The 16,513-nt window shown below is 35.6% G+C and overlaps 1 protein-coding gene across 2 annotated transcripts in view; it reads right to left on the bottom strand.

Annotated features, from left to right (window-relative positions):
* The window catches only part of LOC150101353 (WD repeat-containing protein 20), a 156,389-nt gene that overhangs the window by 31,131 nt on the left and 108,745 nt on the right, over positions 1–16,513 (bottom strand). The window contains exon 4 of one of the 2 annotated variants that reach the window (XM_090400281.1): positions 12,790–12,933. The exons of the other annotated variant lie outside the window; for it this stretch is intronic. Within the exon in view, the coding sequence (XP_090256407.1) occupies positions 12,796–12,933 (138 nt within the window). The 3' untranslated portion in view covers positions 12,790–12,795. The remainder of the gene's footprint in view (positions 1–12,789; positions 12,934–16,513) is intronic. 2 annotated transcript variants of the gene reach the window in all.

The raw sequence follows: 16,513 nt of genomic DNA, 5'->3' as shown, positions 1-16,513 counted from the left end.
CAAAGTAGTTAAATGAATTCAAAAACAGTATGACAGCTGGTATGTGTAATATGTGGCCTCCCTCAAGAGTCACTAAATTCCTGGAGATCTCCGTTAATAATAGTAATAACATTCTGTAGTTGTTTGAAATAACGGAATATGCAAACAATTTATCTTTAGAGAGAGCTCAAGTGTACTACTGTAAACTGTAGTGATTGGCCTATTTCATGGCAAATGGAATACAGAAAGGTGGAAAAATTAGTAATGTAGCTTTTTTTTGTTTATCTTCTTAAAATATTTAATTTCTCTGTTATGATTCTAAACGTATAACTGCTATTTCATGAGATCACTGTCTCCATCCAGTCACTAATTAGTTAATGTGTTTAGACCCAACAGTTTTATTTTATTGAGATTTTATGATGACTTTGAATGTTTTTACTCAGTCAGGGTTTATAATGGCAAATAGGAAATTAACTTTTTGTAAGTTAGTTAAACTTATGCATTGAACTGTGGTGAGTGATTTGATGAGCAGGCATCCTTGTAAGTTGAGAATGAATGCTATCAAGAAGTGGGTGAGAGATAGATTTTCCTTTCATACAGTGGCATGTGATTGGAGTGGATTGCTATTGGATGTCGTGTGTGCAAGTAGTATGTGGCCTCTCTTGATGAGACCCTGACAACCTGGAGATCTCTCTTAATAGTATGAAAACACAGTATATATATATAGATATCAGTGGCATCGCATGCCCATTTAGGTTGCGCGTGCTGTTGCATGGCTTATGCAACCCATGCTACAAAATTCACACCAATTTGACCATACAATTGCATGTATGAAAATTTTAAGGGTGCATAGTGCAGAGCTCATCACAATTTCCCCATTTGTAAGATAACTTTGAATACTTTACTTTATCAATTAATATAATTTTAAATATGGAAAGCATTAAGGTCAAATGAACAATATCTCTGCTTCACGGAGTTGTTTATGTAAGAACCACAAAGGGTTTACACTTCTGGTGAGATTAGATTGTTATTTGAGAATACTAGAGTGAGACATAGATAATTTGAATTTTTATATAATTTTTAAATACAGCAATATAATATGCAGAAATCAGAAAAACTATTCACTTGGGAAATTATTGTTCAGCCAGAATGAACCAAAGAAAAGGCCGAAATAACTCATTTTACTTAATTATTTATGCAAAAGTTCCAATCCTTCCTTCAACTATAACACAGTCCAACACAATTTTTGCTGACTTTTATATGAGACTTGTTTTTTTACTAATTTGGGTGCGCTGATTTCAAATATCAAACCCATTTTTCTCTATCACATCAGGTTTTTCCCCTATGGCATTTTCTTTTTGCTAATTTGTAAGTTTTTGATAGTTTTAAGGAGGCAGTACTATTTAGAGGATCAAAAAAATCGATTTTTTAATATTATTTTCTGAAAGTATGTACTTTTAAATTAAAAATCTGTTCCTAATTTTTTATCAAGAAATTCGAAAAATTCCCGAAGATATAGCCTATTATTCAAAGCGATGCGCAGATCAGAATCGGAGCACTCACTGCTCTCGCTTGTTAGTAAACGAATAAATGCGTAAGAACCTGCAACGGCACGTACTGGCGCTTTGAATGCGAGACAGGCTGATAATTAGATACATAACTACTTAACAATATTCATTAAAAATTACAAGAATATTTATAAAAAAAATAACAAATTTACTTACACGAGTTTCAGGGAATAAATTTTTGTTTGTAGCAATTTTTGCTGTGTGTTCTGTTTTGGCAATCCCTTTGAATACTCCAACAGTAGTCGGCCATCATGTGAGAATCCCATCTTCATTGGTACCGATCTTCCATAGTTTTTAAGTCTTGATGAAATCTTTCGCCTTGTTCATCGCTTACAGCACCTAAATTCTCGGGAAATCTATCAAGATGACTGTATAGGAAATGAAGCTTTATGCTCATGTTGCAACCTAGCCACTGGAAATTTTCAAGCATTGTTTCCACTAGATCTTTGTAATTGCACGCTTTTTTGTTTCCAAGAAAATTATTCACAACCACCGTAAATGAAGTCCAGGCCTCTTTCTCAATTTCGTTCATAGAGTTGATGAAATTTGGGTCTCTCATTAAAGTTCTAATTTGCGGTCCATCAAATACACCGGCTTTAATTTTTTCATGACTAAGTCTTGGAAATTTTTCACATATGTATTGGAAACAGTCACCTTGTAAATCTAAAGCTTTAACATACTGCTTCATAAGACCTAGTCTGATGTGTAGAGGTGGAAAAATGATTTTTTCCTCTGTCGATTAAAGGTTGATTTATAACATTCTGTTCTCCAACATTTAAGGATATTCTAAGACGCCAATGTTTCTGACTCCAGTGTTGGTTTCTAGCTTGACTATCCCAGAAGCATAGAAAACACGGAAACTTTGTATATCCTCTTTGAAAGCCAAGTAAAAAGTTCACCATTTTAAGATCCACACAGATGATCCAGTAATGGTCTGTATATTTTAATAACTTCAGAACCTTTTTAATGTCCTCATATGTTTCCTTTAAGTGGACTGAATAGCCAATAGGGATTGAGCCATATACATTTCCATTGTGTAGTAAGACACACTTGAGACTTCTGCTTGAACTGTCGATAAATAAACGCCACTCGTTTGGATGATATTGTACAACACTCATTTCAGTTAGTAAACCTGACACATTGTTACAGTAAACAAACCCACACTTGTGTTTAAAATATTGTACAAGATTACTTTCCCTGCTACGATAAAAAGTTATCTCCGTATCTTGCTCCAGTAAGTTTTTTTCATTTAATCTTGAAGCTAACAATTCCGATGATTCCTTTGATAGGCTCAAATCTCTTACTAAGTCATTCAATTCCGCCTGAGTAAAACGTTGTGGTCCAGAACTAGAAATTAAATTTTCATTGTCTAAATCAACATCCGGGTCTTGCTCCTTAAGAACATCTGGCATATCCTGATCATGCTCGTTCTCAAGTAAAGGAAGTCCTTTATAAATTGGCACGGCTATTTCATTGGAATGAGCAACTGGTCGAATTGCTGAGTTGAGATTTGGATACACAATTTTTTTCTTATTCTTCTTATTATAACCAGAAGTCTGAACTAAACAAAAGTAGCAATACCTACGTGATTTTTCGGTTCATGCCAAATCATTGGAATGCCAAAAGCTAATTTTTGGCGTTTTCCCTTGCTCCACTGTCGTAAATTTTCTACACATGACTTACACACTTTATTTGGAGCCCATGACTTGTCCTGATCTGCAATTTTTACGTCAAAGTATGCAAAGTACACTTTCTTAACGAAATCAGTGATATTTGTCCTTTGCTGGGAACAGTAAAGCTGCCACAAATGTAGCAGAAGGAATCTACACTATTGACACAATTTCGAGTAGTAAACATGATGTATTTTCTTCACTGCCGACTAACATGCAATTAACAAGACAAAAAAAAAAAAAAAAAAAAAAAAAAAAAAAAAAAAAAAAAAACAGAGACTTTATTGAAACGTTATAAGCGCTCATCATACTTTCACGATCGATAAACGATTGACTGATTTCGATCGTTCTTTGTCCACTATGACGCATATAGCATTCATTTGTTTTAGGCAGTTGCCATCACCTAAATGTATTAGGTCGGTTATCGGCCTCTCTCGCATTCAAAGCACACCAGTACGTGCCAGGTTCTTATGCATTTATTCGTTTACTAACAAGCGAGAGCGGTGGGCGCTCTGATTCTGATCTGCACACCGCTTTGAATAATAGGCTATATCTTCAGGAATTTTTCGAATTTCTTGATAAAAAGTTAGGAACAGATTTTTAAAAGTACATACTTTCAGAAAATAATTTTAAAAAAATCGATTTTTTTGATCCTCTAAATAGTACTGCCTCCTTAAGACTATCAAAAACTTACAAATTAGCAAAAAGAAAATGCCATAGAGGAAAAACCAGACGTGATAGAGAAAAATGGGTTTGATATTTGAAATTAGTGCACCCAAATTAGTAAAAAACAAGTGTCGGATCATAATCAGCAGAAAAAAAAATTTTTTTTTGTTGGCCAGTGTAATCAATCATACAATCCACAAAACGTCTGGTAGAAAACAGAAATAAAATTGCATTGAATGTTGTCTGCCCTCTGGACAACTCAGACCACAATCTAGAGCTGATCTCTTCCTACATGGAGTCTCTCTCTCTCTCTCTCTCACACACACACACACACACACACACACACACACACACACACACACACACACACACACACACACACACACACACACACACACACACACACACAACCATTCACATGTTGTATGATATTACCAGAATGCCAAGTGGGACAATCTTCGCAACTTTTATGCCTGATTTCTTTGGTCCGATTGCTGTTTCCAGCCATCTAAGTCAAATCTATATGCTGAACAAATCACCAAAATAATTTTCATCAGCACAGAAACATTTATTCCCTGCTCCATTCTAAATTCCCATTCCCTATTTAGCAGTCTCCATAGCTCAGTCTGTACAGACAAAGCCGTTTGGTTGGAAAGACCTGGGCTTGATTCCCGTCCGCAACGTGAAGAACCTTTACCTGGTCTCTTTTGACTAAAGGTGAGTTAGCTGGTCTCATATGGAGGTAGAAGGGTTTTTCACCCGGAAACTCTGGTTTCCATCCCTCAGAATAGGCAAACCAGTCCCATGAACACGTATGGATCTACAGACATAAAATACATACTTAATCCCTTATTAGGAGGACTCAACCTTCTAAGGGATGGGAGAGGAAACCTCATACGAAATAAATAGATCTGCAACTGGCTTACATCCAAAACACCACCTTTCTATACTGTCTACTACGCCAATAGCTGCAAGAAAATTATCACCTTATCAAAAAATGATTTTGAGAGAACTAAAAGCAGGAAAAACTTGCATCCTGCCCAAATGGCAACCATGCCTTCTGGACTCTAGCCAAAGCTATTACATTACCTGTAGCTTCTGCCCACCACCACTCCCACCACTATTACACTCGGATGGTATAACTGCATCATCACCTCCCCTTAAAAAGGCCAACCTCCTGGCTTTCTCGTTCTGCCCCAATATTTGCACACCTGAGCATGGAAATGTTATTAAAATTGGACACAAAAAGTCTCCTGGCCACAATGGCATTCCTCCAATTGTTCTAAAAGGACTGTGATCCAGAGTTGACTCCCACTCTATGCCACCTATTTATACTTTCTTACTCCACTGGTATTTATCTATCCTACAGTCTGGAAACTAGCGTATATACAACCTATTCATAAGAAGGGACAAATTTTTATTTCAAATTACTGCCCAATTTCTTTTTTTCTTAATGAAAAAAAAATCCTCATTTCTTAATGAAAAAAAAAAAAAAAAAAAACTACACCAATTCTTGTGCTATTCTGAAAACTCTCATCTAATAAATTACCAACAGTATGGAATCTGGCACTGCCAATCAACAGGGGATCAATTAATCTGTATTACTCATTGCTGGACAAACACCATGAAAAGGTTTGGTAAATCTCAAGTGAATGCCCTTGATATTTCCATGGCTTTTGACCAAGCTTGGCACTAAGATCTATTAAGTTAACTCCCATCATTTGGTCTATCCCCCCCCCCATCGATTTCTGCAATTGGATAGCCAGATTTCTAACTGGATGCTCACTTTCCATGATGGCTCTTTATCTTCATCTATACAACTAATGTTGTTCTTCTGCCCACTCTCTTCTTCCTTTTATACATAAACGATCTACTCCAGCTGACTGCCCAGTGCTGTACAAGGTTTTGCTGATGACAGCACATTACCCTCCTTTTCTTTTGACAAACCTTTCAAAGCACAAATCACAACTTGCAGAACTCTAACCTCTACTACCTTAAATTCTGATCTTCAAAACATTCATCAATGGGGTTTGGATAATTTTGTGAACTTAAATGATAGCAAAACACAGCTTGCATTATGTCCCACAAAAAAGAATCCTGTTGTTCCAATCTTACCCTTGACAAAACTTAAATTTCTATTCAAGATGAGGTTTAATGTCTTGGAATAACTAACCTCAAAGTTTATGGAAGTTTGTGGTATCCTATCAAATGCCTTATCCAAATTATCTCTTAATATTGAATGACAAACAATTCTGATTAGATTTTTGAATAAAGTACTTCAGGTGCAAACTTTGTTTGTTTACACTTGAATAAAGGATAAAATCTAATATATAATTAGTAACCTCAAAGTTCTTGACACAAATATTGCCTCCACTGTCCAAAAATTAGGCTTTCTCTTTCACTTTGAGGTGTTACTTTAACTCCAAACAGTTCCTAACTCTATACAAATCACAAATTCGCAAGATCACTGAATACTGCTCTCACATCTGGGGTGGTGTCCCTCAGAGCTCACTAAAAATACTGGATTATATACAGAAAAGAGCAGTTAGATTGATGGATGACCCCTCTCTAATACACTCTGCTCACTTTTGCACAGGCATTCAGTCTGAGAAGCCTGCATCTTTTATAAATACTTCTATTGCCACTGCTCATCAGAATTGGTCAATAATTCCCCACCCTCTTGTAAATCTGCCCAAATGCATGTACCACCCTCTCATAGTTCAACTACAAACCCACAGAACAAATTTCTTCCCTTCTTCATTTATCTCTTCTACTGTTGCTCTCTGGAACACTTCTCCACCATATGTGTTTCCCATAGAATACAATCCACAACTTTTCAAATAAAACGTGAACATGTTCCTTATTGCCCACCCACAGTACTAGTGTGCTGTGATTGATATTTCCTATGTCAGTGAGAAGCTGACCAACATCTCGTGGATGGGATTTCCATAAAAGAAAACCCATAGAGAAAAGAGTCATCCCTAGAATGTGTATAAGAGTGGTTAACAAGGGTGTAAAAACATTTGTTACTCAGTGATAATTAATGAGTGGAAAATGAATTGTCAGAGGTGATCCTAAGTGCTCCTCTGTTAGAGAACAAGAAAGAAGGTTTGGTCTGGTTAAGGGTTTAGTGGCTCAAGAACAACTAAGGTCATACTGTCCGAATACAAATTATAGCAGTATGCAAGGCAATAATTATTTAATATATCAATAGTATAAAATAGGTATAGAAATAAGTGTATAAAAAATTTAAAAAGGTGTACAAGTGTATAAATGCAAGTGTAAAACATAGGTAAAACTAACCAGTAACTAAAACTAAACTAAACAAAAACTACATTTCAAGAATAAAATATGTGCAATATGTACAGTGAAAACTCAGCTACTAAAACAAACTCCATAAACATCTAGAACAAGAACAAACACAATGTCAGAAGAATTGCAGAATAAGAACAATCAATATAAGGAGTATTAATGGAAAGGAAATTAAAGGAAAAAATAAAACAGTTTGAAAACAAGAACCAACCCTTGGAGTCTCAGTGGCAAACTCTGAAGAAAACACCGACTCAGCTTGGGAGATATATGGTAAAGTTGTCTGCAAGGATAGAAAAATAAGAACACTATGGTGAACATAAGATATTAAAGAAGTAATCCTGTAAAAGAAGAAAGCATCCGAGACCCAGACATTCCTTGGAAATAAGTCATAGATGCTCTAAAAATACAGAGAAAAATGTAAGAATTAAGCTGTGTGTAAAAGTAGATAAACAAAAGTCATGGGGAGACTAGAGTAAGAATACCGAAGATAAATACCAGAAAGGTGACAAAATGTTCTTGAGGCAACAGAAAAAACCTAAAAATGGAGGAAAGAGTATTGTAAAAGGAATCAAAGATCAAAAAGGTGATATGAAAACTGAAGATAAGGATATCCTAGATGTCAGGAGTAATTACTTTGAAGGATTGTTAAACGAACCATACTAGAAAATTTTCAAGAGGAATGCAAGATGAGTACATATCAATATTTGAGGTAGAAAAAGTTGTCAAAAACTTGAAATGTGGAAAGGCAGGCAGAGTAGATCATATTTGACCAGAAATACTCAAATATAGAGGTATACAAGTTTTGCAGTGGCTACACTGCATAATTCCGAGGGCCTGCTTGGAAGGTCAAAATCCAGATAATTGGAGCAGAACTCATAGTTCCCATCTATAAAAAATGGAATAAAGCTGAATGTGAGAATTACAGAAGAATTTTTCTGCTACATGTTCCAGGTAAGATTTATGCAAGCATTCTCGAAAAAAGGTTGGTCGATTGGTAGAGCCTCTGCTACTAATGGCTCACGAAAAAAGTTTAAGCAAGTTTGAGTGCAGTTAGTTGGAATGGGATCAATCGTTCGATGCTGTTGGCACACTCTCCCTCGACGAGTCTTTGGACTCCCTGGAGGTGTCACATAATAATAATAATAATAAAATTGTGGATGAGAATCTTGGAAAAGATAAAGCTGGGTTCAGGCCAAATAAAAGTTGTCATGATACAATACAATTTTCACCTTATGACAAACATTTGAAAATCATGGGAATACAACAAGGATCTGTACTTTAGTTTTGTAGATCTACAAGGTGCCTAGATAAAAGCTTTTCAAAACACTACAATTATATGGGGGTAAATGGAACATTATACAAAGCAATAAGTAGTCTACATTTAAGTTGTAAGTCAGCAGTTAGAATTAAAGGGAATACAGGAAGATAGTTTGATGTTTTGAAGACGGTCTAATGTAAAATCAGGGTTAAGACAAGGATGCACATTATCGTCACTCTTAATCAGCATCTATATGAATCACATTATGAAAGAAAGTGGATAAAACCTGAATAAGCAAAGTTAGTATGGAGAGAGTCAGATAAATAAATTTATATTGAATAAGAGAAATTAGCCAAAACACTAAACTAGCAGTATACAAGACAGTGTTCAAACCAGTTTTAAGTTATGGATCCAAGAGTTGGATTAGAAATAAAGCATTTGATCAAAGACCAGAGACTGTAGATAATCAAGTTTTCTGAGAAAAATTAAGGGAGTGAACAGATGGCAACAAGTATCCAGAATTGGCAGAAACATATTAAAAATGAACATGATTATTTGCATTCAAGAATTGCTGGACTAATCCAAGTAGTATTGGCTACTTAAACAGAATGAGAGAGGGAAGGTTGTAAAAATGGGTGTTTGATGTCAAGATGGAAGGAAAGAGACCCAGAGGAAGATGAAGATTGGATTGATTCAGTCAGGAGTGTCTTAGAAGAACAAAACCATAGTTTTGATAATATTGGAGTGCTGAAAAGTAAGGGATTAATTTTGGGGAAAATTGTTGATAGAAGATTAATACTAATGTAAATTAATCATGTTGTGCTGTCATAGTAGTATGAACAAAAAGTACATATCCGGATATTGATTATGATGACAATATGTACCAAATTTATATATAGTGATAAATACAGGGTGGCATAAAAGTAGCGAAGGGGTTGAAAAAAAATCACAACTTTTTGAATTCAATGTTGTTCTAATTTTTCTTTTCACAGCTTGTGAAGTATACATCTGGGAGATTCAGTATGGAATGTTTCACCATTATGCAACGAACCAAGATCATAGAGCTTTGTTTTGAACATCATTGTTCAATAATCCAGACCCAATGAGCTTATCACCTTCATTTTAATGCGTGCACCCTCTGAATCAATGATCCGATGCTTAGTGGGCCGTTTTCGACAGCAAGGTGCAGTGCGAGATATGCCAAGATCTGGAAGACCACGTGCTGCCCAAGTGACGAAACTGTAACAGGTGAGTGATATGATCAACAATTTTTTAAGAACAGCTCTTGCTGATACTTCAGAGATGTAGTTCCAACAGGATGGGGTCACTGCACACACACACACTGCTCAAGCCATGATAGGGGGTCTTAACGGAGATTTTTGGTGAAAGTCTAATTTCAAGAAATTCAGCAATCAATTGGCTCGCTCGTTTGCCAGATTTAACGGCCCCTGACCTTTTCCTTTGGGGACATCTTAAGAAGAGGGTGTATGTGAATAAACCCAGAACCACAGAGCAGCTCAAGGAGAACATTCAAGCCGAAATACGGGAATTAATGCCAGATACTCTGACATATGTAATTGAAAATTTTTTCAAAAGAGTCCAACTTTGTGAAGCTGAAAATGGTGGTCACTTACAGGATCACCTATAGGTCTTCCATACCCAGCTCATAAAATTCTCCATGGATTATATGTTACTATTTTGAAGAGAAATAAATTCAAAACTTACAATTTAAAAAGTTATTAATATTGTAAATCCCTTCGCTACTCTTGCACCACCATGTACTTATGTTGTGTAAAAAACTATAAACAAAAGAAACAAGATGAACCTGTCTAATCATATAGGACTCTGATGGATAACGAATATGACTAAAATAGTGACTGTGCTTGTTGACAAAGAATGGTGGAGAGCCAGTGTCAACCATTTCTTTGTCTCAGGAAAAATATTGAAGATGTAGTTTGGGTCACATTCTCTATAGGGAATGTTCCATGATTAGATTTAAAAAAAAAAATTTTTTTTTTTTAAACAAGTGAATTTTCACATAGTGGAACAATTTTTAGTATATCACACGAATAAGCTCATACTGATTTTTCTCTTTGATATACTCTACAGAGAAGCAAGAATATACCATTCAGTGATGTAGTTGTAAGAAAGGGGGACAGACATATAGACTAAGGTCTCTATTGACAATTTTTTTTTTTATAGTTGCCTTTTCAGATTAAAAGGATTTATTACTAGATATTGTTGGCACTTTCATGGTGGACAGCTCCTCTGCCTCCTGAAGAGAATGCTGTGTTCAGTCTTAATTTTTTGTATCTCAATTTCACCCCTTAACTTTTAGCACACTCAGGATCACTAGGCAATTATCCTCACAATTGCGGCATTTCAGTGTTTTGCACTTGCAGTCACATAAAATCTCACAATCTTTACTGACACATTGGGCACAGATGGCAGAGCGACAAACGACAGTTTCAAAATAACCATATTTCTGACATTTAAAGTAGCACAAAGGGTTTGGGATGTTGGCCTAACTAGGCAATTGAGATCACCCTTTCATAGATGTTGGTGGTTTCAGTGTGTTGAATGTAAGGATATTCTTAGTGGGAAACAGGTGCCCATCACTATGCACAAAAAGTTTCCTTATGGTTGTCATTCTTTGGTTCTTCAATTCGGAGCAGATCTCATCAACGGGAATATCAAAGAGATCACAGTCTGATATATTCCACTCTGCCTCTAGAAAAGTTGGTATCACCCCAACAGATGCTGTACAAAGTAATTTTTCAGATTGTGCTGCTTCAATAAGTATGTCTCCTGAATGGAGTTTAACTGATTCTGGAGATCGTGTATGGAAGACAGGGTACCATTTGCAATCATCAATCAGTATAATGCAACATACTTCTGTGATGATGGAATAAATGCTGGAAGATGTAAAGAGTGAGAAGAGAAGATGCTATTATGGAATTCTATACTTCAGCATAGTGTCATGTTTGCTTTTCACAGAAAATGCAAATACATTCAGCTAATGTAATGTATTTGCATTTTCTGACATTGTAAGTTGTCTATCCTTAATCCTGTTTAAATTAACCATGATGTTACTATATCGATAATATTCTAAATGGCAAAATCCAGTTATCTCACAATGCAAAATATTTGCTGGTGTCATTTTTGATAGAAAACTTATTTTCTTTTCTCCTCTCAATTTATTTTTCGGAAGGGGGGGGGGGATTGTTTTATTCTGCAAAGATATATTGTAAAAAGCTTTTTTATGGAGACCGAGTTAAACATTATCAAGCACCGATAAAGTGGCCTATCAATATTGAAATGGATTCAGTATTTGGAAAGACTTGAATTCTGTCAGCAATTTCACACATTTCAAAGTGACAACATACAAGTGAAGTAAAACTTTTTGGGAGATACATTAATATTTATATACTGGAAAATAAAGAATTTCATCATTATTCACTTCACATATCCAATTTCCATTGATAGAAATTGTTTTGAATTTTTATTCAAATCACTGAGTTATGCTTAAGATGACACTAATAATAATAATAAACTAATGGAAAATAGTACTTTCAAGCTTTTTATATGCAGCATAATTAACTATCCATTTTAGGAAGGCCTCAAAAAACAGCTTTCAAATTTGTGTAATTCCTTCTCCCTGCCACTGTTTGAAAGTGAATATTATTTAACTACATTAGAGTAATGAATTGTAAGTTCCTGCACTAGCCAATGTTTCTTAATAGACCACCCACCCACCCTATAGTTTTTTGTCCTTCATTACTGCTAGTCCAACTACCCCATCACTTGTTTTACGAACAGGACAGAACTGTAATAACATGCATATTATATAGACTAAATCACAACAGAACAATTCCAGTTTCTTATGTTTGCAATATACACATCACCTTTTATTATAGATACATAGTTACAATAATTTTGCTCGTATTAAAAGTTTGGCACACCTACTGTTTAATTCATTTTTACAATAGCTGCACTGGCTAGTTGAGTGGATCGTATCTCTACTTTCAAATCAACAGCCTATAAGCATGAATACTGTATATTGTAGTAGTAATATTGTGTACTACACATTTATTACCTTTTGTGAGTAGAATTCATATAAAAATCCAATTTTCTTTTTATAAACCATGAACATGTTTTCATACTGTGCAATGAATAAAATGTCATTTGCTGTATTAACACCTTTCATCAACAGTGTTATTAAAAATGCATGTAATATCTGAATAATATTTAAGTTTATTATGTACTAGAATGTTCTACAAGGATCATAACTGTGCTACAAATACAAATTATAGCTCTACTGAAATCCCATCCTTACCCTACTCTATGTAAGTGCCAGCAAGGTCAATGCACTTTTGCCATTGATGCAGCAGGCAGGAGATTGCAGTGCTGTCCTGATGGCTTCATTGGTGGTATCCACAGAATCAAAGTCAAACTGCTCTCCTGGTAGGATCTTCTTTAACTATGGGAACAAAAAAGTAATCGCATGGCAATAAGCCTGGAGAGTAAGGGTTGTGTGTATGTAAATGAATGTACAAATGGCTTCCAACCCTATCCTCCTTAAACAAGGGGATGGAACAGTGAGATGGCAATGCAGATTAGTGCTATCTTGGAGAAAAGATCACTTTAGCAGCAGCACTTCATATTGTTTTCAATGAAACATGCTAAATATACTGCATGTATATAATCAACAGAATATGTTCTGTTCATCATGAGATAAGAAGGCAAAAACCATGTAATAAAACATAATGAAAGAAAAAACGCATGATTAAAAAGGCACTCACATTTCACTGAAGGGGTAGATGTATTCAAGTAAACATCTTTATTATAATTAAGACTGTTATATAATATAGTATTTATTTATTGATTATTGTATATTCGTTTGTAATGGACTACCATTAAGAATTATAATATTCATTAACAAGAAATAAAATGAGATTCACATAAAACTGGAGTTAAATGCTAAGAATTATGTAAACTGATTTGCAGAAAATCAATCTTCAGTATTACATTATAGTTTTAGAATATGATGATTGTAAAGGGCGAACATTACGACAAGAGTATCATATCCAGTATCTGACTTTTCGTTATCTAACTTGTTCCCTGACAAAATCAGGGAGAGTCTTGTTTAACTAGGTAATGCTGAGCTCAGCTGGCATGACAGTATTGTACCATCATATTTGTTTGTGGCTGGCAAAACATATGGCCCTATTAATCATCTCCCAAGATATCTGTCCATACAATGAAGGAGAAATGCATATGAATTTTCATTGTTCTGATAACTGAAAATATCGTGAGTGAACACTGCCACTGTGTAAATGGTTATATAAAAACCAAGAAAACTATCAGCTGTCTTGTAGTTAGACTACAAACTATCTTGCAGTCTAATATTTAGCACAGTTTTCCTCATTCTGTCCAATATTTCTTTAGTTATTGATCAGGTCTCTTATCCATATTATAACTGGGATGACACATTGGCTGAAATGTCTGGCTCTATTTTCCCCCCTTCCCCAGTTTTGCTAAAAGCAGTCCAGCTGAATACTTCTTTTTCCTAAGGTAAAAGTTCTTTCAAGGTATGCGTATTCTTGTATGTGTTCTATTTTGTTACTTCTTCTTCTACAGCTTCTCCCACTTAAGTGGGGTCACTGTTTGCTATGAGTCTCCTCCACACCTTCCTGTCTTGGGCTGTCACCACATCCAAGTTCTTCATCTTCAAGTCCACTTCTACCAGCTCCCTCCATCTCTTCTTTCGCCGCCCACGCTTCCGCCTTCCTTGCACATCCATCTGCATGACCCTTCTTCCCACATATTCGTCCTCCCTCCTCATCACATGACCAAACCATTTCAACCTTGCCTCCTGTATTTTCGCTCCTAAGTTCGTAACTTTCACTGTTCCCCTGACATAGTCATTTCTCAGATGATCCTTTCTGGTCACACCGCACATCCACCTAAGCATTCTCATCTCTGCTACTTCCATCCTGCTGATGTTATTTTTCCTCAGGGCCACAGTTTCTATAGCATATATCATAGCTAGCCTCAATACTGTCCTATAAATTTTGCCTTTCAGATTGATCGGCACTCTCTTATCGCATAACACTCCAGCCATCTCCCTCCAGTTCCTCCAACCCGCTTGTATCCTGCATCCCACTTCCTTCTCAGCTCCTCCATCTTCTTCCACTGTTGAACCTAAGTATCTAAAGTCTCTCACCTTCCTGATGACATTTCCTTCCAGCTCCAGATCTGTCTCCTGGCCACCGCCCACTGCGCAACACATATACTCTGTCTTACTTCTGCTCAGTCTCATACCTCTCTCTTCCAGTACTTTTCTCCATCTTTCCAGTTTAGTTTCTGCTTCTTCTCTTGATTCTACACACAGCAAGATGTCATCTGCATACAACATTGTCCAAGGTGCATCTTCTCTCACCTCCTCTGTTACCACCTCCATCACAATATTAAACAGAAACAGACTTAATGCTGATCCTTGATGCAAGCCAACCGTTACTTGAAAACTTTCTGTCTGTCCCAAACAGGTCCGAACACTTGTCTTCACATTTCTGTACATTGTTCTGATAACTGAAAATATCTTGAGTGAACACTGCCACTGTGTACATGGTTATATAAAAACCAAGAAAACTATCAGCTGTCTTGTAGTTAGACTACAAACTATCTTGCAGTCTAATATTTAGCACAGTTTTCCTCATTCTCTCCAATATTTCTTTAGTTATTGATCAGGCCTCTTATCCATATTATAACTGGGATGACACATTGGCTGAAATGTCTGGCTCTATTCCCCCCCCCCTTCCCTAGTTTTGCTAAAAACAGTCCAGCTGAATACTTCTTTTTCCTAAGGTAAAAGTTCTTTCAAGGTATGCGTATTCTTGTATGTGTTCTATTTTGTTACTGTCTATTGTTATTCTGTTTTATGGTTTCCTTTGATATTTGTCATTATTTTAGTTTTTTCATAGCTTTTATTAATAATTCCTTTATTTGATATTGTAATTCATTCATTATTCCTTCTATTTTTCTTTTGTTGTTTGCTATTACATCTCTGAATCAAAAAATTAGAATAATCAAAGAAAATGTGTTGAATGATTTTCAATTCTAATTTATTGCATAGAAAATAATTAATAAATATGAATTAGCATCATCTAAATCTACGTATTATGTAGATTATATAACCATGTAAACACATAAAAATGTAATATAATTTATAAAAAATAAGTTATTTGAAAACATTCACACACTTAGAATAATTTTAATGCGGTTCAAAATATTAGAATATTGCAAAAATAGATGCACAAAAATTAGTCAAAGAGAAAACAACATGATAATCAGTACTTTGTTGCACCCCCCCTAGCTTTCATGACCATTCGTAAATGATTGGGCATATTATTTACTAGTAGTTTTTAATCAAAACATACCCATATGATCTGCAGATTAAAAACAAGATTTTTGTCTCTTTGGGCAACTTCTTGAAGATGTTTCTTCATAATTCCCCACAAATTCTCAATGGGGTTTAAATCTGGTGAGTTTGCCAGCTAAGGAATTACACTGATTTGGCTTTCTTTGAGCCATCTAGTAGTGGTCTTGGAAGCATGACAAGAAGCTGAATCCTGCTGAAAAAGTAAATCACCATCACATAAATCTTCAGATGCTGGTAACATAAAGTGCTCAAGAATTTCTTGATACACTTTGGAATTGACTCTTTCGTGCCCAATACACAGCCTACCTGGACCCTCTGCGGTCATACCAGCCCATATCATGAAAGAGGTTGCAAATTCATCAAACATTTCATGCATTCTTTATCAAATGCTTCTTGCTTAAGACACAAAGCACATATCCCTTGATGACCATGGGACACAAAAAACATACTTTCATCGCTAAAAAGTATCTTTCTCCAGTCCTCTTGATCTCACACCAGTCTTTGCTTACAACCATCACACTCTAGCTGCCTTTTTGCTTGGAAGTCATAAGTGGCTTCGTCTTAGGCACACACGATTTAAAACCCAAATAAAATCTTTATATTACATTTTTATGTGTTT

This window comes from Typopeltis vanoorti, chromosome 11, assembly GCF_054136105.1.
Source record: "Typopeltis vanoorti isolate ZY-2024b chromosome 11, IOZ_Tvanoo_1.0, whole genome shotgun sequence".
Classification (NCBI taxonomy): Eukaryota; Metazoa; Arthropoda; class Arachnida; order Uropygi; family Thelyphonidae; genus Typopeltis; species Typopeltis vanoorti.
Note: the sequence above shows the minus strand (reverse complement) of the source record. Positions and strands in the feature narration are given on the sequence as shown.